Source organism: Coffea eugenioides, chromosome 5 (genome assembly GCF_003713205.1).
Source record: "Coffea eugenioides isolate CCC68of chromosome 5, Ceug_1.0, whole genome shotgun sequence".
In the NCBI taxonomy this organism is placed as follows: domain Eukaryota; kingdom Viridiplantae; phylum Streptophyta; class Magnoliopsida; order Gentianales; family Rubiaceae; genus Coffea; species Coffea eugenioides.
The window spans coordinates 45,851,115-45,867,642 of record NC_040039.1 but is presented as its reverse complement, the minus strand read 5'-3'; the positions used below and the strand labels follow the sequence as shown (position 1 = coordinate 45,867,642).

The 16,528-nt window shown below is 35.8% G+C and overlaps 2 protein-coding genes across 2 annotated transcripts; one reads left to right on the top strand and one right to left on the bottom strand.

The window, feature by feature from the left end:
• Positions 1–9,180: 9,180 nt before the first annotated feature.
• Positions 9,181–12,812, bottom strand: LOC113769939 (zinc finger BED domain-containing protein RICESLEEPER 1-like). The gene is made up of 3 exons (XM_027314271.1): positions 12,737–12,812; positions 9,995–12,019; positions 9,181–9,905 (listed from the first exon to the last, which is right to left on the bottom strand). Exons 2-3 carry the CDS (start codon positions 11,973–11,975, stop codon positions 9,853–9,855), a joined length of 2,034 nt encoding a protein of 677 aa, XP_027170072.1. The 5' UTR covers positions 11,976–12,019; positions 12,737–12,812; the 3' UTR covers positions 9,181–9,852.
• Positions 12,813–14,857: 2,045 nt separating this feature from the next.
• Positions 14,858–16,235, top strand: LOC113772184 (HVA22-like protein f). Its single transcript, XM_027316755.1, has 5 exons — positions 14,858–15,004; positions 15,251–15,277; positions 15,395–15,517; positions 15,604–15,850; positions 16,004–16,235. The coding sequence occupies exons 1-5, from the start codon at positions 14,958–14,960 to the stop codon at positions 16,028–16,030; spliced, it is 471 nt and encodes a 156-aa protein (XP_027172556.1). The 5' UTR covers positions 14,858–14,957; the 3' UTR covers positions 16,031–16,235.
• The last annotated feature ends 293 nt before the right edge of the window (positions 16,236–16,528 follow it).

Sequence of the window (16,528 nt, the reverse complement as noted above, 5' to 3'; positions counted from 1 at the left end):
AGGGAAACTGTATGGAGGAGGGCTCAAGTTGATGAAGTACACAAGAGAGAGTTTTTGTTTGGTGTTTGTGGGTTGGGGGGGGGGGGGGGGAGGGGAATTGACTGCTGATGTCCACTTTCTTTCAGACTCCTTAACTCCATTAACCGTCCATTTCTTTTTCTCAAGTATGGGAAAAAGGGGGAGAGATAATGAGATCTGTTCTTTTAGAAAGTGACTATTAATGGGATTGAATATGACCTCGGTGAAGTTGCGCTCAAGCCATATTGTGAATGCAATGCAATGGATACATTATATCTATCTATCTTGGAGCTAGCTAGCTGATCAGAAAAAAACAAACAGAAATGAGAGAGCCTTTATTCATGTTGTAAGTAATTTGCTTTCTGGATTTTTGAGTTTCCCACTTTCTTTTCCCTCCATTCTCTCTTTCTCTCTGTGTCTCACTATTCAAGAAATTGTTTCTGACCTCTTTTTATTTCTTGTTTCCTTTTCTTTTTGTTTACCTATGGTTGAAATGTTTTCACCGCTTCCATCCCACCAAGAACATATACAACCCTCCTCTCTCTTACATTATTAGATTTCTCTGATTGTAGTATCCATTCAAGTTGTGACGTGCTTGAGGGTGACTCCCATGTGATGTCCAATTCACCATCTCCCATTACACGGTTCATTTATGGTAAGAGGAGCCTCATCATACTCTTCAACCTTATTGGCCATAACCTTTCAGTTTTAGGGTCCATGTTATGTAGGATTCTTGCGCCCAAAAGTGCCACCCCAAAAATTTCCAATGCTAGCTTCAAATTAGATAGACATGTATCTATATCAAAAGATTTTCTCAGGACCTTTGCTGCAAAAAATAAGCATTGGTATATTGAAGAAAACGAATTTGTTGTGCAAAATACGTTGGTATCTCTTAGATAGTTGTCCTTTCTTTGGGCTATCAAATTACAAGAGTGTCATCCATGCATCATTCTCTCTTTTTGTGCTCTTTCAATGTCATGTTCTCTAATGTATAAAATCTAAGCTTGCACTGAACTATGACCTCGCATTTTTCCTTTATGCTAGCTGCTTCAATCTTATGCTCTCTAATGCATAATTTATAAGCTTGCACTGAACAGTGTGATCTCACATTTACTATTTGAGTGCAAATGAGGTAGAATTTAAGTGATTATCACGGATGGTCAAATTGCAAAAAAAAAAAAAATTAGGAATAGACTCCAATGGTACTCTTCATGATCAACATTACTTAATTTTTTGATTCCTCCACTAGGCACGCCACTCCCATTACAACTTCTTGTAAGAATTTCTTGATGTGGAACTCTATAGATGCTCGACGAAGCAGAAGAAAAAAATGAATTAGTACACTAGTAATCCCTAATATATATGTTGATTTAGGGTGGTTTTATATAATTTGTTATGCACCTAATTTCTGAGTAACAAATGAAGTAGTATTTCCTAATAATATTCATGTTGGCTTTTTAACATACTCACAAAGTCCGCATAAGAACGCTTACCATGTCCTATCCTTCTTGGAGTAACAATCGACTCTTCCATAAATCTATTTTCATGCGAGGATCTGACGTTGGAAGATTTTGAAGCATCATATCTATAAGTGCAACTTCATACTTCTTGTGATACACGGAAATCTTAATTAGGACCATGAAAGGAGAAAATTTTTAACATAATTAACCGAATTGCCTTCTTTCAAATGTGTTGTAGCGCCGTTGGACACTATTTTCTCATTCCCTTTTGAATTAATCTTTTCTATGTTAACGTATATATGACCTTAATAGGTCTATAAATGTAGCATGTGTAAAATGCGAAATTTAGATCTAAATTGAACTGATGTGGTGTGCATTTAGACCTATTAGAGTACGTATATATAAAAACGATTAAATCTTTTCATTAGTAGTTACCAGTAGGTTTTATCAGAAGGCTCCGCACCTCAAATGTACGCTTAGTAGTGTAACTCTTCAAGCCCTCCATTACTCTATTTCCCTTGAGTTTGGAGTTTCTCTTGAATTTAGGAAGGAAAGAAAGATGCTCGGGACAGAATAATAAGAAGATCGTATCTTACCCACCACAGCCAGGTGTGCGACCCGGGTCGACCAACGGATTAGTCAGGGCAAAGCCCTGGATACCGTGGCAGGCAACCAAAAAAAAAGAAGATCGTATCTTGTAGTTGCTGGTCAACAATTCTTTTCAAAGTAAAATAGAGGATTTATTAGCATATATTCGAGAACTTAAATGGGTTTTGTTCACACCATTTAATATTTGACTGGTAGATTTGTATAATTTTGTTGCAAAAGATTTACAAGTTATCTGTGATGATTTATAATCCATGTTGAGTAATGAACATTGTTCCCCGAATAAGTGGCACTCACTAATGTTTTAATTAGATCCTACTTCTACATCTTGCATCCCTACCTTTTTGTTCAAATTAAAACTCAAAAAATTGAAAACAAGAAAAGAGACGTAGAACTATATAACCTAAATCATTTGAAGAAAATAAAAAAAAAGAAAGAAAGAAAGAAAGCACAGAATCAGAATTCTACGTAATCATAATGATATTCCTTTACTCATCTTCTAAGATATAGCTTCCTTTCTTAGTATTGGTTGGAGTAGATTTAGCAATCCATTTTAGTTTAGTTACTGAAGAAGTGAAAAACAGAATGCTTTTGACTAGATATCAAATCAAAGAGAATCGCATTAGGGTCCCCTATTTCTTTGTTAAGTGGGGGCTCCTGTATTAGTGATTATGACCTTTTGACACGACTTCTTCACTTCTCTTCTCATGCATCGATCCCTCCCTATTTGATCTACACATGCACTGCAACTTCATACCTCCAAGCTGACATTTCCCATTTTCGCATGTTATAAAACTTAGGACAATTTATTAAGATTTCTTATCAAGTTATGACCAATGGGGTGCACAACATACCAAGAAAGGAATCACTTTATAGATTGGAAGACTATAAAAGTTGTTCTGATGAGAATTCATCCTAGATAACTCTTGAGAACTGCTGGAACCACATCTGGAAGGATTTTTGGGAGATCCTATCTTATCAGTATTATGAGTGAAATTTGCACGAGAGATTTGTTTGCCAAAAAATTTTAAAAAAATGTAATAAAAGGTGAAGGTGCAGATTTTGCTATGTGTTTGAATAGAAGATTTATTTGGAAAATTTTTTTAAATAATTACTATAGTATTTTTTGTGATGTGATATATGAGAAATTAAAAAAAAAAAAAGCGGTTCAAAAGACAAAAAGATGATTAAAAGACATGTTTGTCATTCAAGTAAAGAAATTTTTTTTCCAAATACTCACAAGGCCAAATCAGCGAGCTAAGCTATTTTTCGTGCAGTCTGCAATATGCTGCGTAGGCAGTAGCTTTTTGAACATAAAATCAGATTTTATCACTAATTTGTTAAACAGAAGGAAAAAGATTTATTGCATTTTTTACTACTCCAAAATCCAATCTACAACTCATGAAGCCTTTAATTTGTTTTACCAGGTTTTGTTTTCGTTGTCGTTAATTGTCTAGTATCTAAGTTGAATAGGAGGTGGGTTATATCTTTCTTTGATTTTCTTTGTTTTTCAACAGGAGATGGGTTTTTGACTTTTTTTCTTGATAATCTCAAGCAGAACGGATGGGAGGAAGAAGAAGAAGAAATTGTGAAGATGAGTATCCGTCCACGAGGAAGCAAGCAAGATCATGACTTGGGCTCTCCTAACAACACCGGCATAAGATATATAGCAGCCAACTATTCATTTTCTCATTATTTGAAGAATCTCTCAAACTCTGCTGTTTACCTTCTTCAACCTCAATTTATCCACAATATTTAAACAAGAAAAGCTCCTAACATTGGTTGTTTCTATGACTAATCATATATTTTTACTACATCTGTCTGCGTATAAAGTATGAACACTCTTATTTTCTATCACTTAATAGATTTTCTAATTTACCATAGCCTAAAATGATTGTCCAATAAATGATGGTCGACCTCTTTTGTTTTCTTCTCGGCCGAAATTGATCGTGAATTATGTGTATGGTTTGGTAAAGCACCAACTTTCAGTGCAAATGAACAACATTATGGTTTGTCACCAAATTACTTTACCTTCCTCTGAAGTTTGGACATGACCGAAAAAATACAGAAAACTAATCAACCCGTTTTCGAGAAAATGGATGCTCTCCCATGATATTTATGCTCATCGCTCAATCATTAACAAACTCTAATTGTCAACCAAACGCGTTTTTCCATGACTTTTTTTTTTCTTTCCTACAAAGTTGAATTTGTTGTGTCCATTCACATATAATATTCCATCAATGCAAAACAGAAAGGGGAAATGAAGAAATTGTCAATGTGAAGTGGCAAATGATCCAAAATTGACCATTTATGAGATGAGATATGTCATGTTTAGTTGATTATTCCCGAAGAGGTGAATCATGAAATTGAGTATCAAGATTATGTGTGGTTTTGTCATATTGGAATGTCATATAACCTAAATCATTCATATTACTTTCTCTTGTCTTCTACCATCTCTACTTAGATGAACAAGCTGCATGACTAGCATCATTTGAGCCCTTAAAAAACAGTTATTTGAGGCATATGTAGACCTCAGAGAAATGTTTCAAAATCAGCATTTTCAATATAATTTTGAACAGTTAAACAAAAATGGAAACAATAGATAGAATAGTCCACGATAACTTGTTTAATTAAGCAAAAGATTAGAATCAACTTAATTCTAAGCAAACAAAGAAGACGTCCTAGCTAGTCAGAATAAATGCATTCCTTTTTGTCCTGTTCGGATTGTAATTTTTGAAAGTTTTTTTCTTGAAGAAAAATAGTGCTCGAGTATTTGTTTAAAATGTGATATATATGAGGCAGAAAGCCGGTTAGAAATTTCACAATCAGAATATTTTTCAAAAATCCCAAAAGCGATTTTGTAGAAAATTAGCATCCACACAAGGTTTTTTTTTTTGGTTCCAAATTTTTCTTTGTTTCTTTCATTATGGGTAGGCAAAATTTTCCTTTATTGTACTTGATCATGTCAAAAAATTCTCTTTATCTGTCCCATAGTGCATGCTATCTATTGGAATCCAAACTCACTTCAACACTAAACCAAGTCCTCACATATCCTCCTACTTTGGGAGAAAGCACAGCACGGTTGTACAGTGCCACTTATGTGGCATTTATAGTATTAGGTATTGCATTCAAGTCTTCGCACCTTTCACCATCATTTGACGTTCTTTCCATTGCAAACATCACAATACATATGTTTATGACTATTGCAATAGTGGTCCCCTTTCGCCTGTGTCCAATCTCAAAGAATATTAGTTACATCACATAACATTACAGCATGTAATATGTCTGTACTTTGAAATTTGCACATCTCCCTTCATTTTCTTGCTTTTTGATTGAGTGTGTGAAAGCCCAAAAAAAAAAAAAAAAAAATAGGATTGAGATACATTCCCTCCCTCTATTTTGGCATCCATCTTCTTCAACCTATCTCAGTTTCGCTTTTTTCCCCATACCCTTTTGCCTAAAACTGCATTATGGTATGTTTGGTTTCATTTGGGTACACAATGTAATTATAAGTGCCATTTTTTTTTTTTGGGTTCTTTTATCCTCAAAATTTTTTTCCCCCAAACGGCAATGTATCCTCAATTTGTTGAAGGAATATAACTATGTCCCATGAGTTCTCTTATCTAAAGTTCTGCATGTTGCTTTGGCAACAGAACAACATAATGGTTTGATGAGATTAATTATTGGATTTGTATATGGATATCTGGTCTGATCAACTGAATTGAGGTAATTAAAATTTCTCACTCCAATTAGTTGGAGGAATTATTATGCCTCCTTATTGAATATAGTGAGCAGTAAGCAAACTAATGTGTTATGTTACTGTTCTTCTAGACAAATGAGCTTTTACTGAACAATTTTTGCCATAAAACCAAGAACTGCATTGTTGTTGGTTCTTCCTATCCTATTGATACCTTCACGATCAATATTTACAAGGTATAAATCTCTTTTTCCCAAAACAGAAGAACTGAACAAGAATGAAGTTCTATATGGCTTCCATGTATATCCTCGACAAGTACATTGGGTAAATTTTGGGTCTTCCTCGTATTAATTTCCTTAACCGAATATTTGGTGTGCTATTTTTCATTTAACCGTTCAGTGGAATGTAAAAGTGAAAGCTGAAATCCTGCCTCTTTGATATGAAGAGTGAGTTTTTCCTTTCTCAGCGACTGGCAATATAGCATATCGGAACATAATTGTACATGGATAGCAACTATTTGGCAAAAATTCTTTTCGAGATTCCTTTCAACCCAAGTTTTTATCATCTTTTCTTATCTTAACAACCTTTTTATTAGACATATTTTAAATCACAAAAAAGTGTTACAATGAATAAAATAATTTTCCCTCCAAATAATTAACCTTCAATCCAAATGGGCTCGCTATGTTCTCGAGAAAACTTTTGTACCCAACCACTTAGATTTTTGTAAACTTTTGTAGAATTAATGCTTGATCTAGTTTACAACTCAAAACAGCCCTTAAAGTTTAAACTTTTCATTTTAGCCGTCAACTTTTCTTTATCAATAAACCATGTTAGACATGTCTGGGTTGAAATCAAAATATATGTTATATTTTACTTCTTTTCAAATCAACATATAGGTTTCCTTACAATATATCCATGGAGCGAGCTTTTCCAAACTGACAGTGTATGCATTAGCAAGAATGAATAGATATTATATACATAAAATTTGGAGTTCAAATTCAAATTGAGATGAATTATTATGCAGTTAAACCTAATACTGTATGAAAGATTAATCCTCTACATATGGATACCAAAATCGAATATCAACATCAAACCAGTTTGACGTCAAGTGACAAAGCTGGCAAATTAGGTGTCAACCCTACAGCCCTTAACTCCTGAGAAAGACCTTTCCTCGGTTAGGTCGTGTAAAAGTAAAACAAACTTTGGTTCTTGGTGTTGTACGAGTTAGGTTGGTCGTGTAAAATAAACTTTGGTTCTTGATCTAGTACGAGTTAGGTTGGTGATTTAATTAGTACGAGTTGTAGCTTCAAATCACGTGGTTTTCCAGTCGATTCATTTTGCCACTTACGCTATCCAGCTCCAAAGAAATTGTGATATTTATTTTTTTGGAAATTGCACAACCCATATAAGAATTACATTCAGAAATCAAATTTTACAAATACCTGTATTTGTCAGTATACTGAAGGCGACTGCCCTTCAATAGACTTGTCAATATTCCTCCCCAAAACCCAAAAACAGAAAAAAAATCAAGGAAAAGATTGACTGTGTCTGGATTGTCTTTTCGAGATTACGTGAAACTATATCGAATTGAACTCTCCTGTTAGCATTTCCAATGAACAGAAAATACAAACCCGCCCACATTTTTTAGTTGCAATTAACTTCCTACATAGTTTTTGCAACAGTAGTTTTGGGGGGGAAAAAGGTACAAGAACATGAACAATGTGGAAAATGGCAATGACTGTCAAAGACGTATATAACCAAATGATTAAAAATCTCAAGAAGCCCGTGTAATTTCAACCACAAAAAAAAAAAAACCTTGAGATTATTCACTTGATTCGACAATTAATGCCATCTAATGTGACTTGAAAACTGGATTTAGCGTCCTCGCGTATCAGGTGGTTAATGGTCATGGCAAGGTTTGAGGCAGCTTCTATGCTAATTAGTCTTGTGTTTCTTTCTTTTGGGTCTAACATCTGTTTTGAGCATGTAATCTTTACCATTTTTAACACGGACCAGGGGAATTTATCACAAAAATGGTAGATCATAGATGTCGTCTTGGTGGTAAAATACTGTCTTCACTTGATCTGACACGAGAGCCATTACCATAAGTTGAAATGGCAGAAGCAGCATTATTTCTCCACACTCTCTCCAGTCTTCCTGCTTGCAGTTGCAGGGTACTACTGCATGTGCATGAAACGACACACTCAGGATGCCCTTCAAGTCTTCCAGGTCAAAATGATTACTAAGTTGAAATTTGATACACATGTCAACTACAGATAGACATACCATTGTTACAATGGGATGATATAAGATGCACACTAGTCTTCGTTTCGTTTATTATGGTATATACTTTAATTGTAGGCATTGATATCACATACCCAAAAAAAAAAAAGAAAAATCAAATGTGTAAGGATTAATTTTTCTTATACTGATAGTATATATATCATCAGACAGCACGACGAGTAATTTTAATTAGAATCACTATTTTGTCATAATGGAAGCATCCTATAGTAGTTTCTTATGATCCAAATATCCTTAAAAGATGTGTGTGTGTGTGTGTGTGTGCATAATATATAGAAGTAGATCAACTCGTGCTAGCTGCTACTGAAAGGAATATCAGATATCGATGATGTCCATTGATGAGGACTGCTCTATGGGTAGGGTCAAGCTAGGAGATTAAAACAAGCTTCTTCTTGGTGGACCATGTTAATTCAATAATGTTGTTGTTGTACGAGGTCATTGTCGGAGCTTGAGTAGCTGGAGAACTTGGGATGAGTCTGTTGCTATTGTTAGGTTTTGCACCTTAGAGGAGAGCAGCGAGTTTAAGTCACCATATAATTGCTTCTTTACTGTACTACTTTTTTGTGGTTTCCATTTTGAGATGATAATGGATCCAATGTGGGAACCCAAGGCTGCATTTGAGTGTTATAAAAAGCTGACTCGTTTGGCTCTAAAATAAAAAAGTATTTCTAGCCAACACAAAGATGAACACATTTTGGTTTAAAATTAGTTTTTGTACACAATTAAAAAGACCATTGAGTATCTCACAGATACAACAATCTTCTATTAAACTAGCAAGTCACATACTAAAATTAACACAATAATCACGGGAGTTGGATTTTATTTAGCGGATAATCTTAATTTAAAAGGAGAAAAAGACACTAGTTAATGGAGCCCAGGCACCTGTCGGACTTTGTGTTTGGTCGTCTGTTGTGTGCATGGACCATATCAGTGTCCGCAAATCCTGCACATTGTGGAGCCCTGAAAGGAGCAAAGTTTTACGGTACCTAAATCTTGCTTGCAAGTCCACAGGCATTTGAGTTCGAGTCTTAATTCTTACCCATGTTGACTAGATCCAGGATTCACGCCCAAATGGAGTTCAGGAAGGGGGAAAAAAAAAGGAAAAAGAGCAGTAATGAACGCTTTATTTACAGTCAAAAAAATGTTAATAATCCACAAGACATGAAATGGGCTGGGTTGACCTTTAAATTGGCCTATCCTTCATACGGCAGAATACCAAACAACATCTTATGCAGGCCCGATTTTTACACGCGTTGATTATGATTGTAAAACCTCCACCGTCGTCATGCACATTATATTGTTTCTTTCTGGTTCAACCTCCAACAGATTAGACAAAGGCGTGGATTTGACGATCTCTCCATTTTCCACCTGAAAACGAGCTGCGTGAGCTCTTCCGGCCTGTGCAGAAGAGTTGTAAAAACCAATACGGACGGACTCGCTCTTTCAGCTCAGCTACTACTTCACATCTTGCAAAAGACCTTTGCTTGGCACAGCATCTAATGAATTGAACATGGTACCAAGCCCACTGCATTCTACTCTCTACCACCCGAGCAACATATTCTGCGAACCAAACGGGAAAAGCCAAGGAAAGCCTCAGAGGCACAAAAAGGGAGGTTAGTCTTTCTTCAATCTCTGTGCAGGACCTCAAGATATACAATTAGGCTGACATGAAAGAGTTTCATGAAAAGCTGGAGATACTCAAATGAGCAAAGCCCTCTGGAAAGAATGGAAAACATGTCTACGGTATAACCAAATTATACCCATGTGTTACTACTTTGCATCATAACAAATGGCCAAAGGAGGGTTGGATGATGATTTAGAATCTGTCACAAAAACAAAAATCAAAAAACATCTATCAGTAGAAATTGACAGCTATTCATAAAAATCAGAAATGTCACTTCAATAAATTAACCTTCTAATTCACTGCTCATCCAGTCTTGGGTGCACATCACAGCCTGTAAAGTCTCTGATCTCAATGGAACCCAAGGTTGGTCAATCGCTCTATCGCCAGTGTTAAACAAGGCCTCTGATGAGACTTTTGACAAAGGAATTCCCAAAATGTTGCGTGCCATAGTAGATAGGATAGGATATCTTGGTGTGTGAACTTTCCACCAATTTAGTATGCTGAAGTCAACATTTCGAGGAAACAAAGGCTCCTCTAAATACTTGTCCAAGTCTGATTTTACGTTTTGGCTCTGAGAAGTTTCATTTACAAATTTGTCAAAGCCTGTAAGCCTACTTCTGGAATCATTAATAGCACCAGTCCCAAAAGTACCAACTTGGCAAGTAGCACCTCCTTGACCTTGAGAAGTTAATGGTGAGCATACCGCATGACCATTGTAAAGAGCCTTCATACAATTGGAGACTATATCAATGCAATCAGGGGCACTATTTCCGTATATCTGCGGATAATAATATTCCACCAATTTCATCTTGAATCGTGGATCTAAGATGGCTGCAATTGCCAAAGCCAAGCTGCATTTCTTCCAGTATTCATCAAATCTTTGTTTCATTTTCAATGCCAAGGAACTGATAAAATCATCTGAGTTCTGGCACCACTCGATCAACTGCAAATGAATATCGCATATCTCTGGAAAATATATATTGGCGGTAGAAAACTTGTTTCCTGCAAAAACATTAGACACTTCAACAAAGAGCTTTAAGAAGCTAGAAATAGCACTTGCTCTGTCCCATTCTGTGCCTGATGGGTACATCGTGTACAGAGACTCATGTTCTTGCAGATGGACAAATGCATCTCTGTACTCTACAGCAGCTTCAAGCATGAAATATGTCAAGTTCCAGTGCAACGGATTATCAAGACACAAGCTTTTCTGACTACTGATCCCAGCTAACTGAATCATTTCATTGAACTTATCTTGTACAGCTTGTGAACTCCTGACATACCGAATGCTTTCCCGGATCTTTTGGGAAATCTCAAAAGATATTTCCAGTGCATCCTGAGCCATTAACTTGACAACATTTGCTGCACAGCGTACATCAAACAATTGGCCATTACAAACAAGATATCGGTGCTCACATAACTGGTCTCTGATCCTACGAACAATGTCATCGTATCTGGAATGATTATCAAGAGTGAGTGAAAACAATTTCCTATCAATATCCCAGTTCCTCAGGCCTGTCATAATAGCATCACAAAGCACGTCTTCAGTTTGAGAAGGATCAAGCGCCAGAAAGTTCAGAATTTTCTTCTTAAGTTGCCAGGTATCATCAATGTAATGTGCTGTCAAGGAAAGGTACTTAGAATCTCCATTAGCAACCCATGTATCAGCATAAAGGCTAACTTTACCAGGCAATTTAGCCAACTCTTCATAGACCTTATGTTTTTCTATTTGATAAATTTCCTTGCAATCAGCCTCAACTCTATCAAATGTCACCAGGTCAAACAGCGGCTGAAGATTTCTGACAAATATTCTGAAGCCAAAATCTTCAACCATGGCCAGAGAATAACCATGCAATATGATCATTCGAGCAAGATCAAGTTGGCTCCGTTTATGATCAAAGTTATTAGTCCCCAGGCTAATGCTCCCATCTTTCCTATTCCCATGCTCAAATGTAGTATTTACGATGCTTAATGCTTCAACCTTTCTCTGCTCTTGACCAAAACTAAGATTTGCAACAGTAAGAGTTCCATCCTTTTTCTTTCCCCTGGTTACCAACTGAGTTACATCATGGTTTGACCTTCTCCTACATCTGATCAAATGGTTTCTCAAATGTGACGTTCCACTTGTACTTGACCCGCTAAGTTTCCTTTTACAATGGCGACAAATAGCCACCAAGGTATCGCCTTTTTTAACCCTATCAAAATCATTCCACACCACAGATTTCAACCTACTGGAATTGACTATCACCGCTTCATCCGCTATATCCATCATTCCCCTTAGATACTTACCCTATTAGTACCTCTGCAATTTTCGTTCTGCAGTGAGTAAGGCAATCGCATAATAAGTTCGAATCAACAAAATATCCCATAAAAGTCTATTACTTTGAACTTATTATCAAGAATTTTTGTTTACATAACTTGGAAAATTTACAAATTTGATAGCAAAAAAGGTTGGAAAAATTACCCACCTTTAAAGAATTAAGGAAAAAGGGTAAGTGAGTAAATTCAAAAGTCATTCGCCTCCTTTTTTTTATTCAATATTTAAATTAATTAACGGGCAAAATTAACAAACAACACTACTGTATAAAAATGAAAAGCAAAATAAACAACAAATAATTAAGAAAAAACAGAATAGGTATAACAAACTTCAAGAGCAACTGCATAAAAAACTTTAAACCAAAAAAAAAAGGAAAGAAAAGAATAAAACACTAAGGACTTAACTCTGGAAACTGAATTGAGGCAAAATCCGAATGCCAAAAAAAAGGTACAAATTCAAGAATTCAGACATGCATCCACCGGCCAAGATCGGAGGACCCGAATTCAACCCGATTCGACTTGCTTTAGTAAATAATCGGGTCATAAATCATTACAATCACTGACGACTAAAACCCTAATGCAAGTGTCGGATCCCATAAAATAGAAGACAACCGGTTGTCCATAAAATTCGGATTTCGGATCCTAAAAAGCAACCCGACTAAAGCATTCGAATTATAATACGAACATTACATCAAAAGGCAGAAAGAAGAAACTTACAGAGGATTAAACGGGTGAGAATTTAGGGTTTAAAGCATGGGGGCGGGCGGCCGGGGCGGTTCGGACTTCGGAGAATTGTGGGCAGAGAGTGGAGAATAGGAGAGTGTAATAGTGGGAGTTGGATAGTGGAGCAAAGCTGGCGAAAGGCGCGAACCCGTCGGGGTGAAAATCTTGGGCCATCCCGGGTGTACTTGACCTGGATTTTGGGCCAATATTTTTCATTTTTCTTTTGACAAAGGTTTGGCCCATTGATCAGAATACTTCCCCCACGTTACCTTTTTTGGACTGCTCGCGAATGAATACCAAATCAGCCGAATCCATATTGGAATGGCTGAAATTAATAGGTGAGTAAAGTTATCAAAAAAAAAAAAAGGTGAAGGTGATAAATAAATAAATGAATAAAGATTAAAATGAAACAGGTACTTGTGATTCATGTGATATAGGCTTAACCTTTGGTCAAATGCTATATGAATTTACTAAAATATAGTGGTAAGAGTCAGGGAAAAAAAGGGACCTTTAATAGTCAACTTAAATGTGTTTTTTGTATTATAATATAGCTATATAGGATTAATATATTATATATTGATATGAATACACTATCACTATTTAATGGATCATGACTAATATGAAATTTTTCGTATAAGTCATTCATTCAACAGTAATAACGTATATACTGTCAGTTCATACAAGATTAACTCTGAGAAAAAAGGCAACAAAATATTTAATTATGTTCCCCTATTTAGTTCTTCAGAAGAATTATTTTCATCTTTATAACAAAGAAGAAGAATTATTTATATTCATTATTTAATAGAGAAAAATAAAAGTGCTTTCTTTAAGTGGGAAAAGAAGTACTAGGTTGACAGTTTCTGGATCAATTAAAGTAATGGAAAATAATAGTTTCAGACAAATTGGGAAGAGAAGCCTGACCCACTTTTTTTTTTTTTTTTTTTTTTTAAGTAAGAATCCAACTTTCCTATTGGCTTTCGTTAGCAAAGGGGGTCAATCACAAGACCACATCTCCTCCTTTCCTTTTTCTGCTTTTGTTGAAAAGTTATTCAACTCTTCTCCCATGAATTCTGTATTTCTCTAAGCTTGAAGGAATTTGGGAGAAAATGACTTTCACAAACATAGCTATAGATTTATACGTGCAAACTACATTGACCATGCAACCCTATATTAATTTCAGAGACTTGTGCTCCTTTTTTTTTTTTTTTTGGCCCCTGACCCCTTGATGGTAAGAAGAGAAGCTTGAATAATTAAACTAAATTAAATCGGACCTGTTTTCTCTTTAATGGATTTTCTGTCCATTTTTAGCCGTGCACAATCATTAAGTATCCTTAACTTATATTCTAAAAATTCAGAACTTTCTAGAATATTTCACCAACGAGTATATAGACACCGGTCTGGACCAGTGGTGATTCAGTCCCCTAAATTTCCACTTAGTCTCGTTGGGTCACTCCCCTCCCCATAGTATAGAGTAGGAGGAGGTCTATCATGTCAAAATAAATATAAAAAAAAAATCATTAAGTGTTTAATAAGGAACCTTTTCTCCTGTAGTTTTTGTCTTTTTACCCTAGGATACTTAACATGCAAATCAAAGAGTTGGAGGTGAAATTTTCTATTTAACTAGGAACGACATTTGCATATGTTGCTCAAAAAATAACTTTTGTACTGTATGTCCATCTTTAACAAGATAAAACTTACTCTGAGATTAAACAAAAGAACTAGATTGATTTGCACTTAAAATAACAAGATTGTGGATATTGATTGATCAGGTAAGGTTGGGCTACAACTCTCAATACCTCGTCAACTACTAAACTCGGCAAAAAGAGCCGCATGCTGAGACAGAAAAGACTATTTATGCTTCTGCTTCTTTATTTAAACCCTGTGTAATACTGTTGATCAAGACAAGGATAAAAATGAGGACCATCACTTTCTTACAAAAGCATTTTTTCCTTGTTGGAGTTTTAAACATCTTTCTTGCCGACTCATTTCCCAAGTCTCAAAACTCTTTCTTGTTGATGGAGGAAAGTAGACTTTAACTGTTCCATAAAGATATCCATTCCTTCATCGCATCATCTGCAGAATACCCGCTACATAAATCCCCTAGTTCTTGCACTGCTGGTTTTCTCATGTACGTCAAGCTTAAACTTCTTTCAGTTTGTTTTCAGAGGGAAGAAACTAAGCATTTTTCAACAGATCAACATAGTTGCATTTCGACATGGGTGCCCTTGGAGCTCTTGCTAGACATTTGGATGCACTTATTGGGTACCTTATTCTATACAGATTTTATTTTATTTGCATCTACATTCTATAGTCTATAAACATGATTTCTGTGTTGTCCAAATATCGATGGCTTCATTCGGAGTCTCTTTTGCCTAAAGAACGACAGCATTAGAGAAGCAAACGAAAGTAAAAACAAGAAAGATTAGACATTGCATGCATGCGAACAAATTTACTTTCGCAGTTTCCATTATCTAACGGTTTTAATTTTGGTGCTAAACTTGAAACCAGACCTGGAATAATGCTTCTGTATCCTCTGTAAGTCAAGAATCTCTCGAGTTTTCAATGGCAAGATAACGTTCCAGTTGATAAAGCAAAATAAACATGCATTAACTTATACATCGTCCTATCCCTTGTTTATGAACAATCATGTAGATATGCATCCATGCGAGCAATTGAGAGCCCTTCAACGCTTGATGATCAGCAGTGGCTTACCTATTGGATGCTATACTCATTCCTAACCCTCTTTGAACTATCTATCTGGAAAATCCTCCAATGGTAAAGTTTCATAGATTAAATGTTTTGTTAGGGTCATGAGTTCATAAGCTTATGGTATCAGAAAAGGGCTGCTTTTGCTTGTGCAGGCTACCCTTCTGGCCTTACGTAAAGCTTCTATTCTGCATGTGGTTGGTGCTGCCTATTTTCAATGGAGCAGCCTACACATATGAGAATCTCGTGAGGAAATACGTCAAAGTTGGGATCAATGTTAGCTCAAGCTATCCTGAAAGACAAAGACGGGTTCTCCAGATGATGAGTCTTGATGCAAGGAAGTCTGTGGAAAGATATATTGAGAGATATGGTCCAGATGCCTTTGATAGAGTTGTCAAAGCGGTAAGACATCTGCCACCCTCCCCCCCACACACAAACACCAAAAAAAGACACATAAAAATTCGAGTCTTTCATTCTTTCTCACGCAACTAAATTACACAGGGAAAGAATGTTGATTTACAAACAATAATATGTTTGAGACTGAATATGTTGCAGGCTGAAAAAGAAGCAAAGAAACACTAGGGAGGGAATCAGAGATGTCTCCCCACGATCGTGTACTGAAATTCTACTTCGCCTTCGATGATTGGATCTTCCTAATTAACTATTTGACTAGATTACAGCAAAACTACAGTACTAAAAATTCACTTAGATTTGGGCTAGATTCTCAATCACATGCTGACTACTTTTATACGTACTTGGAATTGAATGTACTTTTGTGAGGATTAAAAGAAGAAAATAGTAATCATTTTCTAGTGATCCGGCCACGTGCATCTGGTATCTTCTTCGAGCGATTGATTGGTCTCGTTCTCGTTCTCTCTAAACTACTTTATGCTGGATTAGCATTTTCAAATTGAGTACTACCATCTATTGGATTAAAAATAATAATAACGGTGTTTCTGTGATTTCACAAGAAAATAATAATAATTAACTAGTGATAAGGACACGCCCAATATACGTGCAGTTTATAAATAATTATTAATGACCACTATTTTTATGCTAACTAAATTATATTTTGGCGCA

Coding starts and splice junctions, on each gene's coding strand:
- LOC113769939 (XM_027314271.1), bottom strand. CDS start 11,975: ATGATGGATATAGCGGATGAAGCGGTGATAGTCAATTCCAGTAGGTTG. Junction 9,906..9,994: donor GATGAGCAGTGAATTAGAAG/GTTAATTTATTG, acceptor TTTTTGTGACAG/ATTCTAAATCATCATCCAAC.
- LOC113772184 (XM_027316755.1), top strand. CDS start 14,958: ATGGGTGCCCTTGGAGCTCTTGCTAGACATTTGGATGCACTTATTGG. Junction 15,278..15,394: donor ATAATGCTTCTGTATCCTCT/GTAAGTCAAGAA, acceptor ACAATCATGTAG/ATATGCATCCATGCGAGCAA. Junction 15,518..15,603: donor ATCTGGAAAATCCTCCAATG/GTAAAGTTTCAT, acceptor TTGCTTGTGCAG/GCTACCCTTCTGGCCTTACG.